The sequence below is a fragment of the Canis lupus genome, chromosome 8 (genome assembly GCF_011100685.1).
Source record: "Canis lupus familiaris isolate Mischka breed German Shepherd chromosome 8, alternate assembly UU_Cfam_GSD_1.0, whole genome shotgun sequence".
Taxonomy (NCBI): domain Eukaryota; kingdom Metazoa; phylum Chordata; class Mammalia; order Carnivora; family Canidae; genus Canis; species Canis lupus.
The window spans coordinates 33,868,356-33,885,686 of record NC_049229.1 but is presented as its reverse complement, the minus strand read 5'-3'; the positions used below and the strand labels follow the sequence as shown (position 1 = coordinate 33,885,686).

General features: G+C 39.8%; 2 protein-coding genes across 3 annotated transcripts in view; one reads left to right on the top strand and one right to left on the bottom strand.

The window, feature by feature from the left end:
* ACTR10 (actin related protein 10) overlaps positions 1-13,289 on the bottom strand; it is a 32,332-nt gene extending 19,043 nt beyond the window's left edge. Inside the window, exons 1-5 of the mRNA XM_038544823.1 lie at positions 13,099-13,289; positions 10,480-10,552; positions 4,626-4,708; positions 3,291-3,399; positions 781-888 (exon numbers count right to left, since the gene is read on the bottom strand). Coding sequence (XP_038400751.1) covers positions 781-888; positions 3,291-3,399; positions 4,626-4,708; positions 10,480-10,552; positions 13,099-13,175 — 450 coding nt within the window. The 5' untranslated portion in view covers positions 13,176-13,289. The remainder of the gene's footprint in view (positions 1-780; positions 889-3,290; positions 3,400-4,625; positions 4,709-10,479; positions 10,553-13,098) is intronic.
* A 248-nt stretch (positions 13,290-13,537) lies between these two features.
* ARMH4 (armadillo like helical domain containing 4) overlaps positions 13,538-17,331 on the top strand; it is a 164,513-nt gene continuing 160,719 nt past the window's right edge. For both annotated transcript variants that reach the window (XM_038544816.1, XM_038544814.1), the window contains exon 1: positions 13,538-14,203. The gene's annotated coding sequence lies outside the window, so the exon portion shown is untranslated. The remainder of the gene's footprint in view (positions 14,204-17,331) is intronic.

Below are 17,331 nucleotides of genomic sequence, written 5' to 3'. Positions count from 1 at the left end.
ACTAATTCCATTTTGTGACAGCTTGAATTACTAAGAAGTTTTTCCCAGTGGTGAATGACACAAAAACTAGAACACTTGCCAAGCAAGTTATTACGTGCCAGGTCCTATGCTAAAGATTTTACATTGTCTCACTCAAGTCACACAATATCCCCTCCATGAGGTGGAATTATTATAATTCCCATTTCACAGATGACAGAACTGAGGCCCAAAGAGATTACTTGATGAACATCATACAACCAGTAAGAAACATAGCAAGATTTACCACTTATGTGTGTATTTGATTCCAAAACCAAAATCATAAACTCTATGCCCTACCGCTTCTGACAGCCTCTAGAAATTGAAAAAGAAAAAAATGCACTCACTTTTCCACAGCAAACGCTTCAGCTATTTGAAGGCTGATTTCACATTTTAATTTTTCTTGATTTAATTTTCTCATTTCAGTTTCTCCAATTACTCTTTGTATGACCTTTTTTTTTCCTTTTTGATCTTTTCTTAGAACTAGTCAAGTTCTATGACACATCCTAATTGGTTGATGTTCTTCTTAAAAACTGAACATTATGCTCATGAGGTCTGACCCCTGGAGTATATACCGGGACTAAGTCATAATGGTAATTTCTACAAGATTTAAGACAATTCTGTAAATTTTTTCCACATGGGAATTAATATTTGTACATGGTAACCCCAAATAGTTTCATTCCATGAAAGCCACTCGTAACATCTAACTGTACTAAAGTAGAATGAAAACCGAAAAATTAGCTGCTTGACAAAAAAAAAAGATACAGGTAACACCAGGCTCTCCCTATAGCCGCAATCCAGAACCATGGCAGAGTTTATCCCAAGTGTCAGAAGAGCCATTAGATGACTTGGAGCAAGCAGGACAGATGGGACCTAGAAAACAACAAAACCAAAATAACAATAACAACAACAGAACTAGGAGTATTAGTAGTTGAAAGTGTTTCCCTCATATTTCAAATATACTTGAAAAAATTCACAGTAACATTTATGACACCCTTTTAATCACTTTATGGCGCTAAATTAAGAATTAGTTTGTTGATTTATCTGAATTTACACAAGCACCAAAATATACAATAAATAAAACACTCTTTAAATTCTCTAAGTTGTTTCATTCCAAAATGACAATTGTGAAACATTTTGATTAATTTTTGTTCTCCCTCTTTAGGAGGGAAAAATGAAAGGGATAAAAGAGGTACAGAAACATAAATTTGAAGATGGTAAATTAAAAAAAATAAAGAGATGTCGTTGCAACCAAAATGAAAATTTAGAAAAAGATTCTTGTCTTTATTCCCAAAGTTTGTAATATGAACACTATTTTTAAAACATAATATAGCATTTAAAATTAAATTTGAGAGCTATAAAAATCCTTAACTGTGTGACATTTTTCAGTGAGAACTTGCCAGATCTGGTGATCCCTCAAATATGAGATAAATATTCAATCAAACCATAAAAGTCCTCATAACCAAATGCCAAAAAATAATAGCATATTTCCCTTATCTAAGTACATATAGCAAGTATTCTAGCCACATCGGAGATACACAAATACAACTAAACTTAAAATACAGAGAATCATCTATTTTATTCAGATAAGAGCTGATGTTGCTTCTTGTTTTTCCTTTTTCTCCATATGGAAAACCAAATTCCTAAATTTATATCAGTAAATAAAGGAGTATGCAACCTGTTTAATCTATGCCTGTTTTACTACACTATAACCTAGAAATATTAACTGTCATTATCTCATAAATATATGATTTTTGATATATGTGATCTCAACAGAATATATGAAAAATACATCTATATATGCTTAATTTCTTATATATTGTATGTTTTTCACAATCCTTTAGTTTCCCTTGTTGAAAACCTTAAATTCCTAAGGCAAAAATTTTCAAAAATTTGAATAAGGTGGGCAGCCTGGGAGGCTCAGTGGTTTAGCGTCGCCTTCAGCCCAGGACCTGATCCTGGAGACCAGGGATCGAGTCTCACGTCGGGCTCCCTGCATGGAGCCTGCTTCTCCCTCTGCCTGTTTCTCTGCCCCTCCCCCCATGAATAAATAAATAAAATCTTAAAAAAAAAATCTGAATAAGGCTTTGGCATATTATGAAATATAATTACCTTAAATCATAATTTTGGTTTTTAAATAATCTTGACTCCTATAAAATGAAAGCTACAAGAAATATTACTACTATCAAAATTTGAGAATCATTCCTAGCACTGCCCACTTACTCTAGGGGAGACAGTATTTGAACATTCCATATAATAGGAATTTATTTTGGGGGTGCCTAGGTGGCTCAGTTGGTTATATGTCTGCCTTTGGCTCAGGTCATGATCTCAGGGTCCTGGAATTGAGCCCCGTGTCAGGCTCTGTGCTCAGAGGGGAGTTGGTTGGGCTTGTCCCTCTTCGTCTACCCCTTCCTTGTTCATGTTTGTGTTCTAATAAATAAAATCTTAAAAAAAAAAAAGTTATTTTATATAATAATTTATTTATTTTTTAAAAAGATTTTATGTATTTATTTACGGAAGACACAGAGAGAGAGATAGAGACATAGACAGAGGGAGAGGCAGGCTCCTCAGAGGGAGCCTGACGTGGGACTCGATCCCTGGACTGGGATCACACCGTGAGCCGAAGGCAGATGCTCAACTGTGGAGCTACCCAGGCACCCCTATAACAAGAATTTAAAGCTTAAAATGGGGGGCACCTGGGTGGCTCAGTCAGTTAACTGTCTGATTTTGGTTCAGGTCATGATCTCGGGGTCCGGGGATCAAGTCCCACATTGTGCTCCCTCCTTGGTGGGGAGTTGGCTTGTCTGTCTCCCTTTGCCCCTCCCTACCGCTGGGGTTCATGCACATGCACTCTCTCTCAAATATATAAAATAAAAATTAAGCCTAAAATGAAGGTACAGAAGAATTTAGAACAATGAGCATAACTCAATAATGGAAACTAAAAAGACCTAGAAAAAAACCACATCACAAACTCCACAGAAAAGAATATACCCTTTAATTCCAAAAAAGTCCCCAAACATAAAAACCTATATTAAAATAAATAAAGAACAGAAATATCAGTAAGAAATATTCAGTTATCTAAGTCTTAGATGAAATGTTGATTACACATGAAATAATCATAAAAAGCAAAAATACGGTCCATTTAAAACAGCTTGAGTTTACTCTCATCTGGTTTCTCAAATGCACTGTATAGTATAAATAAAGAAGGAAATTAAGTAAGGACCTTTTAGTTTAAGTTTTAGTACCTACGAAAAACAACATAAAAAAAATGGTACCTCAAAATATTTGAAAAGAACACGAGTGAGTGTCTCTCTGAAGTGGGAAGGACATAGTACTGACTCGATAACCACAACTCGGCGGTCTCTAGGATTCACCAACAGATGCCTGGAAGGTGATAGTTTTTATTTATAAAATTAAATAAAGTTTGTATTGATTTTGGCACATAAATGCAATTTTGTTAAGAACAGAGAAACTATACTACCTTAGCTCAAGATGTTTTATGACAAAAAGACATCTTCATTTTATAACCTAGGAAATATAACATTCCTGACCTCTTATCATATGCCATGTACTATGTCAGGATCTTTAATTTATAAATTTATCTCAGGAAACAAACGCTACAGTCTAGTATGAATACACACTTGAGCCATTAAAAAGATTTTTTTCTTTATGTTTTTAATTATTTTTTAAAAGATTTTATTTATTTATTCATGAGAGACAGAGAGAGAGAGAGGGGCAGAGGGAGAAGTAGGCTCTATGCAGGAAGCCCAATGCAGGACTTGATCCTGGAACTCCAGGATCACACCCTGAGACAAAGGCAGATGCTCAACTGCTGAGCCACCCAGGCATCCCAGGTGTTTTTTTTTTTTTGTTTTTTTTTAAAGACTACAGACGTAATATATGCTCATAAAACTAAAACTCCAAATATAACAGAAGTTTGTAACTTGGAAAATATCTTATTCTTACTACCCAGAAACTATCACTTATAGCAGTTTGTATATTGTCATTATTGTCCATACATATGAATGTATTTTAACAGAAGTGTTTAATCCCCCTGGATTGGCTCAGCAGTTGAGTGTCTGCCTTTGGCTCAGGGAATGATCCTGGGGTCCTGGGATGGAGTCCCGCATTGGGCTCCCTGGGAGGAGCCTGCTTCTCCCTCTGCCTGTGTCTCCGCCTCTCTGTGTGTCTCTTATGAATAAATAAATAAGATCTTTATAAAAAAAAGTGTTTATTCCATAGGTGTTATTCTGCAACTTGCTTTTTTTCAGTTATCAATATATCTAAGACATCTTTTGTATTACTATGTATAGATATAGAACTTTTTTTTTAATGCCTGTAAAGTCCTTTACTATATGGATATATAATAATTTAATTACCCAACCCCCTTTATTAATGAGCATTCAATTTGTTTTCAGCATTTCCTTATGCTTGCTAGTTTATGTAGTCTTCAAATACATTTTGGAAAAGGTTGAAAATAAACAAAAATGGCAGTAGAGGTCACCTTTTTTTTGGCATCAGATGTAACACAATGAAATATCACTATGACTGGCATTAGGAAAATCTAATCACAAAAGCTGGAAAGAAAAACAAACACAACTGCATCTTACCTGAAATACAGTATGTGGATGAATTCCTTTAGGTAGGAATACAATTCTTCTGTATTGATATTATATTGAACAACTTTGATAGGCTATAAAAAATTAAAATTATGTATTAATTTATAACAAAATAATCTCAAATTAAAATATGCTTATTTATTGTACTAACGTGTTTTCTGGTAATCAAAAGTGATTTGCATTGAGAAAAAATGAGAACATTAAATATAAATTAATCACTTAAATTAGGAATCTTTAAAAATTGGCCTAAGATGACAGAACTTTTTGGTTTGTGGGGGTAAAAGTATGTGTTCACAAGTAGAGAGCTATGCTCATCTGCACTGTTCTTCCATTTGGTCTTACCATTTCCTCAGACACTCTAGACTTGATCCAGTCCCTATAAGTTACTCTCAAAGCAAGGACACTTTCCCTTTTATAAGATCACCCACTTAATTACCTGTAAAATGTCTACCTTGCCATTACACTACATAATTTAAGATGGAAGAAGTATTCCTGGTTTGCTTATGATATATCCTTTTCTAACTGACACAGTACCAGACACAAAATACATGCTCATAATTCATAAACATATGTGGTAAAAGTAAGAACATACACTATCAGCACTAAAACAGTGTATGCAAACACTGCAATGAATGTTAAGTCAATACCAATACATAACAAGGGCTTCACTTATGATCCTCAAAAAGCGCTAAGTACTCTGATGCATCACTAGAAGACCTCTCTTTATTTACTCTTTTAATGGAAAGATCATTAGCTCAGCTAATTTAATGATTTTATGGAGCTTAAAGAAGACTCCAAACCATGTATGGCTGATTCTAGATTAATCTTCACATATACCTGTCTTTTCAAGATGAATATAAAAGCTGAAAGCACTAAAAAAAGTATCAATGAGGGGATCCCTGGGTGGCGCAGCGTTTTAGCACCTGCCTTTGGCCCAGGGCGCGATTCTGGAGACCCGGGATCGAATCCCACGTCGGGCTCCTGGTGCATGGAGCCTGCTTCTCCCTCTGCCTATGTCTCTGCCTCTCTCTCTCTCTCTCTCTGTGTGACTATCATAAATAAATAAAAATAAAAATAAAAGTATCAATGAGAATGTTAAAAGTTTTAAGTCTAGTAAGGAATCTATCTAGAAATTTATCAAGTATCACACTAACTTCAATTATTATAAAGTAAAAGAACATGAAAGTAAATACACGGGAAATTCCATCACATTTTGAATACCACACTACAGGTATCTACTATATTTCTGGTTTATCTAAGGATTTGCAGAAAGTATTTTTAATCTACTATCTATCTATGTACCTATCATTCATTCAAGTAGGCTCCCTGCCCAACATGGAACCCAACGTGGGGCTTTAACTCATGACCCTAAAATCAAGATCTAAGCTGAGATCAAGAGTCAGCCACTCAGCCAACTGCACTACCCAGGAACCCTTCCCCCCCAATTTTTTTTTTTTTTTTAAAGTTTGTATTTAAGTAATCTCTAAACCCAACAGGGGGTTAGAACTCATGACCCTGAGATCAAGAATTGCATGTTCTTCTGACTGTGCCGGCCAGGTGCCCCTAAAAAATTTTGAAATCAATAAAATGATTCCCTAATTAAGCATTATTAATAAAAAAAATTGTGAAAAAAACTTCATGTTGATCTTAATGCATCCCAATACCATATATAAACTGATGTACTCATCTACTCTGCTAATAATGTGTGTTTATAATACCAAATATGATCTTATTTTCATTGTTAAATAAGGAATAACGTCTGCATAATGTGAAATTTGTATTAGTTCATGTAGAACAAGAGCTGAAATTATGATAGTAGAATTACAACTTTCATCAAGAAAAGGAAAGTCATCAACTCACTGGCCACACAGGTAGGAATCCTTTCATATCTATTCTTCAAAAGCTTAAATGAGAGGCACCTGGGTGGTTCAGTGGGTAAAGCAGTTGAGATTCCAGAGACCTTGGATGGAGCCCACAATAGGCTCCCTGCTTCTCCCTCTGCCTCTCCCTCTCCTCATGCGTGCATTTGCTCTCTCTCAAATAAGGAAGTAAAATCTTCAAAAATTTAAATAATCTTGAGGCAGGGGCTTCCTTCTCAAACCAGACCCTTTTCATGACTCTCTTCTAGGCTACATTTCATCTTGGTTCCACCTTAACAATAGCTCCATGGGCTCAGAACTCACTTCCATCTGTACTGTCTTAGCACCCATGGACCAACATTTTCAATCCATTCTTCTTCTTTTTTTTTTTTTTTAAAGATTTTATTTATTGGGCAGCCCCGGTGGCGCAGCGGTTTAGCGCCGCCTGCAGCCTGGGGTGTGATCCTGGAGACCCGGGATCCAGTCCCACATCGGGCTTCCTGCATGGAGCCTGCTTCTCCCTCCGCCAGTGTCTCTGCCTCTCTCCTCGCTCTCTCTGAATAAATAAATCTTTAAAAAAAAAAAAAAGATTTTATTTATTCATGAGAGACACAGAGAAATTATTGTTCCTGTTGTTCTACAATTCCTGATCTGTCAAATTAGTTTTGGCAGGAAACTCTTAAGATGAAATAAAGATTTAAAATTTTTTTCTTGTAACATACACGTTATTATTTAGCACTGTTCTAATCAAGTTTACTTGAAGTTACACTAAAAAATATTTTATCCAAACTTGTTCTATGAGCCAGCATCACCTTAATTCCAAAACCAGACAAAGACCCCACCAAAAAGGAGAATTATAGACCAATATTCCGAACACAGATGCAAAAATTCTCAACAAGATACTAGCCAATAGGATCCAACAATACATTAAGACGATTATTCACCATGACCAAGTGGGATTTATCCCTGGGATGCAAGGCTGGTTCAACACTCGTAAAGCAATCAACGTGACAGATCATATCAACAAGAGAAAAAACAAGAACCATATGATCCTCTCAATAGAGGCAGAGAAAGCATTTTTTCAAAATAGAGCATCCATTCCTGATCAAAACGCTTCAGAGTGTAGGGATAGAGGGAATATTCCTCAACATCTTGAAAGCCATCTACAAAAAGCCCACAGCAAATATTCTCAATGGGGAAACACTGGGAGCCTTTCCCCTGAGATCAGGAACACGACAGGGATGTCCACTCTCACCACTGCTATTCAATACAGTACCAGAAGTCCTAGCCTCAGCAATCAAGTAACAAAAAGAAATAAAAGGGGGATCCCTGGGTGGTGCAGCGGTTTAGCACCTGCCTTTGGCCCAGGGCGCGATCCTGGAGACCCGGGATGGAATCCCACGTCAGGCTCCCGGTGCATGGAGCCTGCTTCTCCCTCTGCCTATGTCTCTGCCTCTCTCTCTCTCTCTCTCACTCTCTCTCTGTGACTATCATAAATAAATAAAAATTTGAAAAAAAAAAAAAAGAAATAAAAGGCATTCAAATTGGCAAAGAAGAAGTCAAACTCTCCCTCTTCACAGATGACATGATACTGTACCTAGAAAACCCAAAAAGACTTCACCCCAAGATTGCTAGAACTCATACAGCAACTTGGTAGTGTGGCAGGATACAAAATCAATGCCCGAAATCAGTGGCATTTCTATACACTAACAATGAGACTGAAGAAAGAAATGAAGGAGTCAATCCCATTTACAATTGCACCCAAAAGCGTAAGATACCTAGGAATAAACCTAACCAAAGAGGTAAAGGATCTATACCCTAAAAACTACAGAACACTTTTGAAAGAAATTGAGGAAGACACAAAGAGATGGAAAAATATTCCATGCTCATGGATTGGAAGAATATTGTGAAAATGTCAAGGCTACCCAGGGCAATTTACACATTCAATACAATCCCTATCAAAATACCATGGAGTTTCTTCAGAGAGTTGGAACAAATCATCTTAAGATTTGTGCAGAATCAGAAAAGACCCCGAATAGCCAGGGAAATATTAAAAAAGAAAACCATAGCTGGGGGTATCACCATGCCAGATTTCAGGTTGTACTACAAAGCTGTGGTCATCAAGACAGTGTGGTACTGGCACAAAAACAGACACATAGATCAATGGAACAGAATAGAGAATTCAAAAGTGGACTCTCAACTCTATTGTCAACTAATATTCGACAAAGCAGGAAAAACTATCCACTGGAAAAAAGACAGTCTCTTCAATAAATGGTGCTGGGAAAATTGGACAGCCACGTGCAGAAGAATGAAACTAGACCATTCTCTTTCACCATACACAAAGATAAACTCAAAATGGATGAAAGATCTAAATGTGAGACAAGAATCCATCAAAATCCTAGAGGAGAGCACAGGTAACACCCTTTTTGAACTTGGCCACAGCAACTTCTTGCAAGATACATCTATGAAGGCAAGGGAAACAAAAGCAAAAATGAAGTATTGGGACTTTTTAATCAAGATAAAAAGCTTCTGCACAGCAAAAGAAACAGTCAACAAAACTAAAAGACAACCTCCAGAATGGGAGAAGATATTTCCAAATGACCTGTCAGATAAAGGGCTAGTATCCAAGATCTATAAAGAACTTATTAAACTCAACACCAAAGAAACAAACAATCCAATCATGAAATGGGCAAAAGACATAAACAGAAATTTCACAGAGGAAGACATAGTCATGGCCAACAAGCACATGAGAAAATGCTCCGCCTCACTTGCCATCAGGGAAATATAAATCAAAACCACAATGAGATCCCACCTCACACGAGTGAGAATGGGGAAAATTAACAAGACAGGAAACAACAAATGTTGGAGAAGATGTGAAGAAAGAGGAGCCCTCTTGCACTTTTGGTGGGAATGTGAACTGGTACAGCCACTCTGGAAAACTGTGTGGAGGTTCCTCAAAGAGTTAAAAATAGAAATGCCCTACGACCCAGCAATTGCACTGCTGGGGATTTACCCCAAAGATACAGATGCAGTGAAATGGCAGGACACCTGCACCCCAATGTTTATAGCAGCAATGTCCACAATAGGCAAACTGTGGAAGGAGCTTCGGTGTCCATAGAAAGATGAATGGATAAAGAAGATGTGGTTTATATATACAATGGAATATTACTCAGCCATTAGAAACGACAAATAGGGCAGTCCTGGTGGCGCAGCGGTTTGGCGCCGCTTGCAGCCTGGGGTGTGATCCTGGAGACCCGGGATCGAGTCCCATGTCAGGCTTCCTGTATGGAGCCTGTTTCTCCTCTGCCTGTGTCTCTGCCTCTCTCTGTCTCTATGAATAAATAAAATCTTAAAAAAAAAAAAAAAGAAAGATAAAAGAAACGACAAATACCCACCATTTGCTTCGACATGGATGAAACTGGAGGGTATTATGTTGAGTGAAATAAGTCAATCAGAGAAGGACAAACGTTATATGGTCTCATTCATTTGGGGAATATAAAAAATAGTGAAAGGGAATAAAGGGGAAAGGAGAGAAAATGAGTAAAAGTATCAGTAAGGGTGACAAAACATGAGAGACATCTAACTCTGGGAAACAAACAAGGGGTAGTGGAAAGGGAGGTGGGCGGGGGGTTGGGTGACTGGGTGATGGGCACTGAGGGAGGCACTTGGCAGGATGAGCACTGGGTGTTATGCTATATGTTGGCAAATTGAACTCCAATAAAAAAATATATATATATATAAAAGAAAGTTTTACAGGGCAGCCCTGGTGGCTCAGCGGTTTAGCTCCACCTTCAGCCCAGGGTGTGATACTGGAGACCCAGGATCCACGTCCGGCTCCCTGCGTGGAGCCTACTTCTCCCTCTGCCTGTGTCTCTATGTCTCTGCCTCTCTCCCTCTCTCTGTCTCTCATGAATAAATAAATAAAATTTAAAAAAAAATGTTTCACAGCATTTGTTTTGCTAAACTGTTAAAAAATAAATAAATACCTTAGGCAAGCCAGCTCTTTTTATCACACTAGGAATAATGCATCTTGGACCAGTTTCTCCAGCAAATCCACACCTGCAAATAAAGAGAAAATTGAAATATTCAAGTTATAACATTTTTTTCTATGTATTTGTCACAGAAACAAGTTTTTCTGGATTTGTTTCAAAGCATTAGTCACAAAACATATATATGGAAACATCTCTAACGTATTCAAAGGGACAAAGAAACTGAGAAAAAAATTAATACATCTATATTCATAATTGTGTATTTCAGGTAAAAAAATGGTTTCAAATTAGTGATACTGAAATAAACCAGTATATCATTTCAGATCAGCATGTACTTTTTTTACAGTTTTAAATTTTACCTGATTTTAGGCTATACATCTCTACAACTCTGGATTTGTATTACATTGTATGATTTCATTTAAATCATGAGTTATTCGTAATTCCATCACTCTAACATTATTAGCTTCCAAACTGATATGCTTCCTTTTGTTTTTGTTTTTTACAAAATGCATATTTGACATAATCACACTGTTCCATATGTCATAAACTTCATACAATAAGCTTCTGCCCACATTAGAGTCTTCATTATGATTTTAAAAACTGCATAATATTCCATCCTTTAAAACATGATTCTTCTATTTAGGTATTTGTACATATGTTTCATGTTAATAAAACAAAACTTTTCTAAAAATGTTACTAAGCATAATCACCATGTAAGTTTAGTCTTATCATGATCTCTCCTTGTCCTGCCTAGTTTTCAGTACCGCTCTCCTTTCCTAAATAGCTCTATCTTCTACAAGTCACATCTCCATGTTTACTTGCAGCAGTGCTCCTCAAATTCCCCAGGATGCAACCCACTGGTTGACTTCAACTCCTTTCTTTTACTTCATAAATTCATCTTATCATCCTCCTCTTGATTTGTCAATAATCGTCTTTCTATATGGTAACTTTCTTTTTATTTAATTTAGTTAATTAATTAATTTGACAGAGAATGAGGGAGACCACAAGAAGGAGGAGCGGCAGGCAGAGAGGGTGAGGGAGCCCAACAAGGGCTCTATCCCAGGATCCTGAGATCATGCCCTGAGACAAAGGGTGGACACTTAACCAGCTGAGCCACCCAGGTGCCCCATATAGTAAGTTTCTGCTTCTCATTTCTTCCCAGCCAGAGTAATTATCTTTGGGTGTCAGCCCTAAGATATTTATTATGCTATTAAAATACACATTTAAAACAAAAAAAACAGGGCAGCCCGGATGGCTCAGCGGTTAGGCAGGGCCTTCAGTCCAGGGCCTGATCCTGGAGACCCAGGATCGAGTCTCACCTCAGGTTCCCTGCATGGAGCCTGCTTCTCCCTCTGCCTGAGTCTCTGCCTCTCTCTCTGTGTCTCTCATGAATAAATAAATATAATTTTTTTAAAAAGTTAAAAAAAAAAAAGGAAAACATAAATAAGGGAGGATCTTGCATTGAACAGTAAGAGAACATCATGGACCAAGAACTACTTTTAATCCAATTCTGGAGCAGCTGAGGTCCAATACTTCAATAGATGGTTCTGAGCACTTATTCAGCAAATTATTATTAAATACCTACTGTATACTAGGCAATGTTCAGATTGACGATTCTCAGACACTTCTATTTCAAGAATCTACAGAAGAGGTAATTCAGGCTGTTACTTTCCTCTCAACCCCAATCCATACAAGGGCTTGCCACCTGATGTCCAAGCGCCACTGTGATCATCCGCCAACCTCCGACACCGTGTGCAAATATTTTAAGCTTTGTGTTATCTAAGGCTTTCTTTCTGTCATCAAAGAGATTATGCCATCCAAAAGACTGAAAACCACTACTCTAGTGTTTAAAAGTTGCCTTTTCGGGGATCCCTGGGTGGCTCAGCGGTTTGGTGCCTGCCTTCGGCCCAGGGCATGATCCTGGAGCCCCGGGATCGAGTCCCACATCGGGCTCCCTGCATGGAGCCTGCTTCTCCCTCTGCCTGTGTCTCTGCCTCTCTGTCTCTGTCTCTCATGAGTAAATAAGTAAAACCTTTAAAAAAAAATAAAAGTTGCCTTTTCAAACATGTCAAATTCCGTAATCTAAGAGTTCGGGGCCGGGGCAACAAAGGATCTCGAGTCTTACCTCCTCTTCACCTCTTTATGTGTTCAGTCTCTCTAATCTGACTTCCTACTCCAGGCGAGGAGCAATGGCTCTGTCTTACACTTCAATTCCCAGTACCAACAGACGCTCCGTTCAACAAATATTTACGTTATAGTTCGGTTGTCACCTTTCTAAGCAAACGAGCCCAGGATAAAGGTCTAAACCATCGCTGTCATCCCCTGCGTGGATGACACCAAAGGATCCGTTCGGTGTGGGGTGACGACCCGGGGCAGCGGAGAAGACAATTCTCCCGAAGCCGCCTGGGCCTCTCCAGGAGTCAGAACCGGATCCTCGGGATTCGTATCGTCCTCGTTGAAAATAAACAGTAAGGGCGGTAATTCGAGGAGGTGCTGGAGGAAATAGTGGAGATGTGGTAACCTGCCCGGCGAGCCCGGGAGGACAACCCCGGCCGGGCCCCGACCACCCGCCCTCCCCTTGGCACGACCGTGGGAGCCAGCGTCGCCGCCACTCACTTGGTAAAAGCCTCTCCCAGGTCTATCACGACTGCCGTTTTCTCCCCGCCGCTCCCTAGGCCTTCATACAGCGGCATGGTAATAAAGGCAACCGTCAGCACGGGAGCGCGACACCGGGCCCACCAGCTTCGGCTCTCGAGGGGCGAGCCCGGGCCGACGGCACACGGGCGTGGCGACGGCGGGGGCCTCGAGTTGCGGCGGCGCGCCGGGCCCGGGCTGTCCCAGGATGTGCCTCACTCCTCCTCGGATCCAAATCTTCGCAGGCGTCCCCGTCTCCGGTACTAAGGAAGAAGAGACACGGGCGGCTGCGGATCAGCGTGAGGGCGGTGGGTGTGGGGGGTGGGTGTGGGGGGTGAATAAAGCGATCAGGCGCGCCGGGCGCCCGAGTGGGGCGGGGCTAACGGGGGGGTCCTTCCTGCTGGCCACGCCCCCTCAAGTAGCACCTGGGGCGGAGGCTTCCATCGCGCGGGTGCTGTTCAGTCTCCGGTCTTGACGTGGAGGCCAGTGAGCGCAGGAAAAAATCCTCCAAAAAGAAAAAGAAAAAAGCCTCCAAACTGATTTGTGTAGTCTCCAGGTGAAATTTGTTGTGCCAGGTGTTTTGCGTATGGTTTATGCTTCACAGGAAGTACTGACAACAGGCGTTCTTTTCTTACCTGTGCGAACTGAAGCTCAGAGGAACTTCGCGTGTGGTCACTGCGCTCAAAGTTCTCATTTTAATCCAAGAGAAAGCAGTGAAAGGAGTACCTACGGATCTATGGAGGAGGAGACAGGGTGGTTTAAGGAAGGAACACTGAACCGAGGGTTTCTGTTTACCCTGAAACCGAGGAGCTGTGCCCTCCGAGAAAATTTAGTTGATCTTTCTATTGCCAGTATGGGCACAAAATCGGAATTATTATAATATGGACTGTTTACAAGTTCGTCATTTCACTGCTCCACTTTCCTTCCGCTGAAATTGCCCGTGGAAACGGGGGTTAGTCGGATAGGTTACCCCCTTGTCTCTGAAACTGCAGGAAGAGGAAGGGACCTGCTCATCCCCAGTACGTCTACCTGACCGGTGTGGATAAGTTCTTTCTGTAGTAAGAGTTAAGGCTGTACAAGGCAAAAGGTTAGTGTCATTCACTGTAGGATTTACCGATCAGTGATCTTCTTGAAAGCAAGTTGCCAGAGGTAAGAGAGTGACGTTGGAATTGTGACAAGGAAGGCAGAGTGGGAAAGGATGAAGCATTTTGCTTAACAGGGTGAGAGTAGATGAACCCTTCACTCGGGTTCAAATTCTGTTTTCTTCAACCACCTTCTGTCAAGTTTCTAATACTTCTTGTCCATTTTCTTATCTGTTAACTTCTACTTCACAAGGTGGGGCTTTTTTTTGGGGGGGGTGGTTGTTGTTTAATTTTATTTATTCATTCATGAGAGACACAGAGGGAGAGAGAGAGAAGCAGGCTCCATGCAGGGAACCCGACGCGGGACTCGATCCCAGGCCTCCAGGATCACTCCCCGGGCCGAAGGCGGCGCTAAACCGCTGAGCCACACAGGGATCCCAAGGATAATCATTTTAAAGAAGCCCAACTTGGGGTGCCTAAGTGGCACAGTTGGTTAAACGTCTGACTCTTGGTTTCACCTCAGGTCATGATCTCAGAGTCATGAGATCAAGTCCTGCCTCAGGCTCCATGCTCAGTGTGGCGTCCACTTAAGACTCTCTCTCCCTCTCCCTCTCCCTCTCCCTCTACAGTCCCCCTCTCAAAATAAACAAATGTAAGTCTTTAAAAAGAAAGACAGAAAGAAAAGAATAAAGGAAGAGAGGGAGGGATGAAGAGAGGGAGAGAAGAAGGGAGGGAGAGTCCAACTCTTCCAGCAGCTTGGTATAATGGACCAGAGTTAAGTCCTAGCTCTATTAGCCAGCTGATCTCAGGTAACTCCATTAAACGCGGGCCTCAGTGTACAGGCACTAATAATCAAAAGTAGGTTGAACTGGGATCTTCATCCTTTGAGCTAACACTACATTGTCTCCTCTGCTCTCCCTGCTTCTTTTTTCCCAAACCAGGCATTCCTATTCTTCTAACTGTTCTTCGTTTCATAGTTTTCAGGCCACTTATGAGTCCATTTACCCACTTCTGGAATTTTTCTATTTTGTTAATGTGGCCCATACATTATACAACATCCAATATATGTATGAAAAGTTCATAGTATGACAAGGCTCAACTCTCTTGCTCCAGCTACTGTGACTGATTAGTTTCTAACAGTGAGTTTCTGTATTTTATTTTCGGTCACATCATACAATTGATTCAGTTCTCTCTCACCTTGGAAATGAAAACCTAACGTATACCGAAATGTGGAGCTTTATACCTCTTTCTATTAGCTTTAATTTGGCTAGTTTTGGTCCATCTTTCCAGTGTTTCCATATCATTAAAAACAAAAATCCAGGTCTTTTTTAATCAAAAGTCTGGCATTAAACATATTAGATATAGTGCCACCCACAAGTTTGAGAAGCATACTTTCAAGTTTTTCATTCCTTTATTTATTGAGGGCATATTATATGTCAGATTCAGAAACTATAAGAAAAGGAAATAATGGTCTCTACTCACAGACTATACCAGGGAGATGGACATATAAAGTGGTAAGTACTATTCTGGAAATATAGAGAAAGTATTAAAGGAGAACAGAGGAAGGGAACCAATCAATTGCCAACAGAATATTTGCAGCTGCTTCAGGGAGGTATCCATTCATCCATTCTTGAATTCAGGCTGTGCTTTGTTAGGCACTGGAAGTACAAATATAAAACAAAATTACTAGCTTCAGGAGCTTATAGTCACATTTACAGACAAACTTTTAAAACTGTTGATAAAGGCTAATGCTTGGATGAACATGGTACTTTAAAGGCAGAGACTGGGGGTTAACCTGAAATTTTTACAAGGAAGGTGGAACACAACACATGACCTATCTAGAAACCCAGTGGCAGTTTTCCAGTTGAGCGACAGAAGGGGCATTCCAGGTCGAGACAACTGCATGTGGCAAGAGTTTATAAGAAATTTGGTAAGGCTAGAGGGGTCGCTTTCAACTGGAAAGAAGTGGTGGGTCCAAGTCATTAAGCCCCTTACTGATATGCTGGGGAGTTTGGACTTTATGCTGTAATTATTAGTCACCATTCAAAATATGTTAAGCAAGGGAAAGACGATACCAAATTTGTGTTCAGTTTGATCAATTTGTGTTCACTTCTTTTTTTTCTATATGAGCTGGGAGCTCAATGCAGGACTAGATCTTAGGACCTTGGATCATGACCTGAGCTGAAATCATGAGTGGGACGCTCAGCTGACAGAGCCACCCTGGTGCTCCTGTGTTCACTTCTTTTAAAGTGGGACAGACCAGGGTGAAATGGAGGGGATTGAGATTGGTGGTGAGAAACCAATTTACAAGGTATTGTGAGTCCATGAGAAAAATGATGACTGTTAATTAAGAAATAATAATATACATGCAGTAAATTACCTTTAAAATGTTCCCCATGTGGGAGAAGACAAAAGTTTATGTTTACTAACAATAAAAATGTAATAAGGCATTGATCATAATTTAGAGCTCTTTTTTTCAGACACTATGTTAGAAAAATATTTAATGTCTGATATAATCAACTGAAGTTACATGGTCAGAAGGGCTTTATAGTTCTAATTATATTAGTGCCTCCGAATTAGGTTTTTCTAATGTACAAGACTTAATCAGAATTACAGCTGTTGGGGGTGCCTGGGTGGCTCAGTCAGTTAAGCATCTGCCTTCGGCTCAGGTCATGATCTAGGGTCCTGGGATCGAACCCCAGAGCCCCATGTCAGTTTCTCTCCTCAGTGGGGAGCCTGCTTCTTCCTCTGCTTGCCACTCCCCCATCATGTGCTCTCTCTGTCAAATAAATAAATAAAATCTTAAAAAAAAAAAAAAAAGAATTGCAGCTGTCATAAGGTACCTTTATTTTTCAATTACTTCTGCAGGTTATGTCAGCAAAATGGAGATAATAACTAGCTCTTGAATCCACATTGATAAACCATTCACTCTTAGTCATCAAAATCCTCATCAAAGCTAACAATTACCTAGTTCAGGAATAACTCACTTTCTTTAACTTAAGAGACCAATGTTGGGTCCAGAGTGGCTGGGAAGGTGACCTAATCTTAGGTTTCTTGAATGCACTGTAAAAACTCTTCAGTGTAGGGCAACCCAGGTGGCTCAGTAGTTTAGCGCTGCCTTCAGCCCAGGGCT